The following is a 7230-nucleotide window of genomic DNA, read 5'->3' on the forward strand; positions in this document are numbered from 1 at the left end:
GTTATTTTCTTCTCTGCTATTTCATCTCTGTTGTTTTTAATTTATAGTGCCAATGTGATTTACACACAATGTTCTTCTGAATCTTATTTGAATCTCATAATCGAGCAACATACTCATAAGACTAACACAGGACATGGCAAATGATTTTCCCCCTCTAATTTCCATAAGTGTCTAGCGTCATCTTCTGGTCATTCATGTTGAACTGAGCTTCAGCAGTGAGTTTCTAATAAAACTATATTTTCATATGATATCCAAATTAATGTCTCTTAAGGTCTGATAAAAATTTTGATATCATTATGTATGTTAATTTCTTTTACGTCCTTAAAACTATAAAATACACGTCGTGCAAATTAATATTTTTTTATTGTTTTTGTTCAGGCATCAGGGTGTCCCGGTGCGGTGAGGCATGACGCAGTAATGTCAGGTCCTTTTTCACAGCGCAAGAAATTGAAAGTAAAAATCACAGATCCACTGCAATTCATCTGAATTTATCTTCCCGATTAGATATAAGTCGTTTTAAAATGTTCATTTCGGCGGGGGATGTAGTTCCATCTTTTAAAGGCTTTACGTTTATAATGGTAAGTAAAGTATTTGCCTTCATTAGTATTTCAGCTTCATCATCATCATCACACAAACAAACACATGTGATACTCTGTATGCTGCACTTATCAAACATTTAGCTACTTATAATTGTTTCTCGTGTGCATAGCCTGCAGTATCTGTTGGAAACGTGGGACAGCTCGCTGTGGATCTCCTCATCTCAACATTAAATATGCCCAGAGTGGGATACTTCCACACGGACTGCCTGATTCCCATGGTTGGGAACAACCCGTATGCCACATCAACTGAGGATGCTGCCCAGCTCAGCACCAGCGCAGAGGGTAATGGGATATCATAGCTTTAATTCATGAGAATCATATTTTCTTACACCACCAAGCACCAATGTACAGTGTCTGATGTTGTGAATGTGTCTGTGCAGTTTACTCCCACAGTGACTTAAAGCTGGCTGTCTTGCAGATAAGAACACCCTTCATCCAGGTTAGTGGTGTGCATTTATACAAGTTAATACTTTGTTGGAGGTTTACAATTTAGTGGTCGACCGATATGTTTTTGCCAGTTACCGCTTAGAGCAGAGTTTCAGATGCCACGGACCCTCAAGTATCACTATCTTTATGCGAGTGACCCAATCCTAAAATTTTAAACACAGCTATGTATTTTCATGTATAAAGACTAGGGCTGGGTATTGAAACAAATTTCACAATTCGATTCGATTTCGATTCACAAGCTTGCAATTCGATTCGATTTCGATTACGATTCGATTCGATTCAATATTGATTATTTGGGATATCAGGTACAATACTTGGCAAATTTTCTCAAGGAATACAAATCTCTTAACAAAAGCTGTAAACTATGTGAGTCAGTTGTATCATTAAAATTGTTACATTAGCCTACTAGCCTAATATTAAAGGTAAAGATTTACTGATTTGTATACAAACAATTACACTTTTATTTATTTTTCTAATAATAAAGTTATATGAAATATAAATATTTAAATGGTGGCTGTCATAAAAACTTGCCAGATTTATTCAAACATTCAGCATTAAATATTGAAAAACATAAAATAATTATAAAATAACATTAAATGCATATGTAATATGGTGCATATATTTAGCAAAATGCTCCTCTCTAGAGTTAATTTTTCTAGCTGACTAACGAGTTCATGGTCACTGGATATGGTTTTTCTGAGGTAAATGTGACGTTACATGACATTGTTTACTAGCTGTTTCACTGACGTCTTTCCTCGGTTGAAACAATGATTGAGCGATTCCATGTGACAACAAGGATTTCGATAAGTTATACTCTATCTTTTAACACACTTTCAGATGCTCATTCATGTTTATTTCACGCTGTAACTGGTAATATTAAGGCGGAAGAGAAGATTATGTGTGCTCGGCGCTGCTGCTTCTCTTAAGCTGCGCCAGAGCGATCTCACGCCAAAGCGCCAAAACGCCAAAACGGTATTTATGTTTTTGAATTTCGTAAGAAAATGGACGTAATTTGAAATCTGAGACTTTGTTTCATATCAATAGTAACAAAGCACAAAGATTGTTGCGTTTATTGGATGGGATGCGCGCTACAATGTTCCATTCATTCATCAACTGAAAACAGGATGACTAATCGATTCTTGGGATTTAAGAATCGATATCGGTTCGTAAAAATGAGAATCGATTAAAATCGATAAATCGATATTTTTTACCCAGCCCTAATAAAGACCCCATTAATACTGTGAAAAAATTATATTTTAACTATGTATCATTTGGAAAATGTTCAGTTTCCATTATATTACATCTATTATCATTACATCTTTAACTCACTATAGTATAATAGTACTATATTCATTTATTTCAAATGAATTAAATCAAATGAATATATCAAAATTATATATATATATATATATACACACACACAGACACACACTTATATCATTTATTAAAAATATACGTAGAAATGAGAAATTATTAGAAATTTAGAAATGGATAAATTTAGAAAATTAGAAATATATAAGCTATGATATATATATATATATATATATATATATATATATTTATATATATAATTTTAATTTTTAAATTTTAATCCAACTGTTTATTTAGTTTAATCATGTATATAATTTGAAATAATTTGAGAATAAAGCAATATGAAAATAAATAAAACTTGATAAACAAAAACTTGATAAAAACACTAACAGTTTTTCATATACTGTTTACTTAACATTCTTTCTAATAAATTATTTCTGTCTAATCTACGGTGGCTGAGAGAGCTCAACGTGCTGCAACTGAAGAAAATACATGCAAATAGAAAAACACCCGCAAATTAAGAAAACATCTTCATCAGTTTCACAACACATGTGTGCTCCAAATTCTCACAACACAACCAAATACAGAAATGCGCCCGCAAAAGTTCATAACACCACCAACTGCAAATAGAGCAGAACACAGCGGAAATGTTTCCAGGGGACCCCAATAACTGACGAACCCGGCTGGGATGTGCTTACTGTTAGCATCCCTATGCCCTACTCCCGTGCTTACTGTGAGGATCCCTATGCCCTAATCCCTTCGAAGGGCAGAGCCCTTGAAGTGGGAACTTTGGAGTGAGCACGGCACTTGTGTGCCATTATGTAGCCATTTGGAATGCACTTGGTGAAGGGAGCAATGAAAAACAATGTAATTTCCTTATTATTTTCACCTGGGATGTTCCCATGACAACGCACCACGGTGTCCATCAGCTGAATAGCTGTTCTTACGACAGAAATGTCTTATTATTGCTGTTAACATAGTGTCTCAACTTTAAAACTTGCTGTCTCATCTTTGGACCCTGCATTACCTAACATTTCTTATGAAACTTATTTAAACATAAAATGACAAAATTTGTGTAACTGATGTAAAGATTAAAATCTTACCCTTATGTTCTTTTTCGATCTTTTTTATTTATTTTTTTTACGTTTTTTTTTAGCTTATTGTTAACTCCTCTTTTCTCATTTGTATTCTGATGGCATTGAACATATTGTAGGCTATACAAAGTTATGTCATTAACATGTCATCTCTGTATGTTTTCTTCAGTTGCCGTGCGTTGTGCACTCTCGGCCACCGTATTTATCAGACTGAACTGTTAAACAAAGACAGTAAACTTATGCAGACGGAGAACCAGAGCTCCTGGGCCATCTCAGTGCTGTCAAAAAAATCCTAATGATGTCAGAATAAAAGTCCCGATTCTAAAAATGTATAAAATGCCAAATAATGGCCGATATATCACAGATACAATTTTTTATTTATTCCACTTGCACATGCCTCTTTGCTGTTTACTGTTCATTTCAGACAAAGGTCAGATTATTCCGAAAGCTGATTGTTTCCTGGATCAAGAGTAGTGGATTCGTCAGAAGTGTGCTGCTTTCCAGCAGTCACGCTTATCAGAGAGACGACCAACAGCTTCATGGGTAATGAAACAGTGAGGACAGATAGATAGAATGTACACAAAATTGTATAAATGTCATTGTATTAGTAAGTTAATTTTCTTATCTTTGATATCATTATATTAGATAACAATTGTCAAACCTCATGCATTTTAAGGTTGCATACACACTTTTTTATTTTTCAATTAAAACGATGAAATTTTAAATGATGAAACAATATACTATACAAATGTATTGTGTTTCAGACTTTAGTAGATGATTCTTTACACATGCGTGAACTTAAGGAGAACTGACTTCTGACATGCATTAAAAGTCACCAAAAACACCAGATGATTCAAATATTTTTGCATCGATAGTATTTAAATGGTTGTGTGTTCTTGTTGAGCAGCACTCCTCTGCGGTTCCTGCTGACCCCGTCTCTGCAGAAGGAGGAGGGCCAGCGGGTGGAGGAGCTGGGCTGGAGGGAGATGGAGAGAATCAGCGTGTTCCCTGAGATCTCCGACTCAGAGCAGCGGCTCTACATTCCTGGAGGAGGAGTGACCAAAGCCCTTTACACAGACTGGTAAAAACTGTCATAAATCGTAAAATGATCAAATCTACAATCGTGAATTCGGCCAATGGAGTTTGTTGTCTTTCAGCTGCACAGAGGACATCCCTATGGCAGTAGTGCTGATCTTCTGCTCAGAAGGGGACAACATCCCTGATGCTTTTGCTCTCATCAACCATCTTAATGACTGGCTCCATCTACTGGAAAAACCTGTAAGTGTGTGAGAGAATATAGTGAATCTGAATAATGCTGATGAAACAAACAGGGTATCTGGTAAATCAGGTAAATTTAAGGTATATTAAGACCTTTTTTAAGACCTGCACAAATAAAATACTGTATGAGTGGAGTAGGGCAATGTCGAAGGTAAAATATGAAACCCTAAAATGACTGTAAAAAAACACACAATTCTAACAACTTTACAGTTCAAATAGGTTTTGACAAAAACAAAATTTTTATAAAATAATAAACCTAAACTAGAAAATAAAGTTTGATGAGACAAACTTTAAGTTGGCTTGAGAAAGCCGGACCAGAGAGTTTGAATAAGTTTAAAGTTTAAAGAAAGAAAGATTAGTTAGAAAGAGAAAGAAAGATGGATTAGTTAGAAAGAAAGATGGATTAGTTAGAAAGAAAGAAAGATTAGTTAGAAACAAAGAAAGATTAGTTAGAAAGAAATATAGATTAGAAAGAAAGATTAGTTAGAAAGAAAGATAGATTAGTTAGAAAGAAAGAAAGATTAGTTAGAAAGAAAGAAAGAAAGAAAGAAAGAAGAAAGATTAGTTAGAAAGAAAGAAAGAAAGAAAGAAAGAAAGAAAGAAAGAAGAAAGATTAGAAAGAAAGAAAGAAAGAAAGAAAGAAAGAAGAAAGATTAGAAAGAAAGAAAGAAAGAAAGAAAGAAAGAAAGAAGAAAGATTAGTTAGAAAGAGAAAGAAAGAAAGAAAGAAAGAAAGAAGAAAGATTAGTTAGAAAGAAAGAAAGAAAGAAAGAAAGAAGAAAGATTAGTTAGAAAGAAAGAAAGAAAAAGTAAAAAAGAAAGAAAGAAAGAAAGAAAGAAGAAAGATTAGTTAGAAAGAAAGAAGAAAGATTAGTTAGAAAGAAAGAAAGAAAGATTAGTTAGAAAGAAAGAAAGAAGAAATATCAGTTAGAAAGAAAGAAAGAAAGAAGAAAGATTAGTTAGAAAGAAAGAAGAAAGATTAGCTAGAAAGAAAGAAAGAAAGAAGAAAGATTAGTTAGAAAGAAAGAAAGAAAGAATTAGTTAGAAAGAAAGATTAGTTAGAAAGAAAGAAAGAAAGAAAGAAAGAAAGAAGAAAGATTAGTTATAAAGAAAGAAAGAAAGAAAGAAAGAAAGAAAGAAGAAAGATTAGTTAGAAAGAAAGAAAGAAAGAAGAAAGATTAGTTAGAAAGAAAGAAAGAAAGAAGAAAGATTAGTTAGAAAGAAAGAAAGAAAAAGAAAGAAAGAAAGAAAGAAGAAAGATTAGTTAGAAAGAAAGAAAGAAAGAAAGAAGAAAGATTAGTTAGAAAGAAAGAAAGAAAGAAAGAAAGAAAGAAGAAAGATTAGTTAGAAAGAAAGAAAGAAATAAGAAAGATTAGTTAGAAAGAAAGAAAGAAAGAAGAAAGATTAGTTAGAAAGAAAGAAGAAAGATTAGCTAGAAAGAAAGAAAGAAAGAAGAAAGATTAGTTAGAAAGAAAGAAAGAAAGAAAGATTAGTTAGAAAGAAAGAAAGAAAGAAAGAAAGAAAGAAAGAAAAGAAAGATTAGTTAGAAAGAAAGAAAGAAAGAATTAGTTAGAAAGAAAGATTAGTTAGAAAGAAAGAAGAAAGATTAGTTAGAAAGAAAGAAGAAAGATTAGCTAGAAAGAAAGAAAGAAATAAGAAAGATTAGTTAGAAAGAAAGAAAGAAAGATTAGTTAGAAAGAAAGAAAGAAAGAAAGAAAGAAGAAAGATTAGTTAGAAAGAAAGAAAGAATTAGTTAGAAAGAAAGATTAGTTAGAAAGAAAGAAAGAAGAAAGATTAGTTAGAAAGAAAGAAAGAAAGAAGAAAGATTAGTTAGAAAGAAAGAAAGAAAAAGAAAGAAAGAAAGAAAGATGAGTTAGAAAGAAAGAAAGAAAGAAAGAAGAAAGAATAGTTAGAAAGAAAGAAAGAAAGAAAGAAGAAAGATTAGTTAGAAAGAAAGAAGAAAGATTAGCTAGAAAGAAAGAAAGAAGAAAGATTAGTTAGAAAGAAAGAAAGAAAGAATTAAATAAGAAAGAAAGATTAGTTAGAAAGAAAGAAAGAAAGAATTAGTTAGAAAGAAAGATTAGTTAGAAAGAAAGAAAGAAAGAAAGAAGAAAGATTAGTTAGAAAGAAAGAAAGATTAGTTAGAAAGAAAGAAAGATTAGTTAGAAAGAAAGAAGAAAGATTAGTTAGAAAGAAGAAATATTAGTTAGAAAGAAAGAAAGAAGAAATATTAGTTAGAAAGAAAGAAAGAAAGAAGAAAGATTAGTAAGAAAGAAAGAAAGAAAGAAAGAAGAAAGATTAGTAAGAAAGAAAGAAAGAAAGAAAGAAAGAAAGAAGAAAGATTAGTTAGAAAGAAAGAAAGATTAGTTAGAAAGAAAGAAGAAAGATTAGTTAGAAAGAAAGAAAGAAAGAAAGAAAGAAAGATTAGTTAGAAAGAAAGAAAGAAAGAAAGATTAGTTAGAAAGAAAGAAAGAAAGAAAGAAAGAAAGAAAGAAAGAAAGA

At 31.9% G+C, this 7230-nt stretch overlaps 1 protein-coding gene across 1 annotated transcript in view; it reads left to right on the plus strand.

Annotated features, from left to right (window-relative positions):
- The first annotated feature begins 388 nt into the window (after positions 1-388).
- The window catches only part of psmg2 (proteasome (prosome, macropain) assembly chaperone 2), a 16185-nt gene continuing 9343 nt past the window's right edge, over positions 389-7230 (plus strand). The window contains exons 1-6 of the mRNA XM_077196571.1: positions 389-578; positions 710-881; positions 980-1038; positions 3876-3994; positions 4359-4532; positions 4609-4729. Coding sequence (XP_077052686.1) covers positions 522-578; positions 710-881; positions 980-1038; positions 3876-3994; positions 4359-4532; positions 4609-4729 — 702 coding nt within the window. The 5' untranslated portion in view covers positions 389-521. The remainder of the gene's footprint in view (positions 579-709; positions 882-979; positions 1039-3875; positions 3995-4358; positions 4533-4608; positions 4730-7230) is intronic.

The sequence above is a fragment of the Siphateles boraxobius genome, unplaced genomic scaffold, assembly GCF_051911475.1.
Source record: "Siphateles boraxobius isolate OS27281-9 unplaced genomic scaffold, OSU_SipBor_1 35, whole genome shotgun sequence".
NCBI classification, from domain to species: Eukaryota; Metazoa; Chordata; class Actinopteri; order Cypriniformes; family Leuciscidae; genus Siphateles; species Siphateles boraxobius.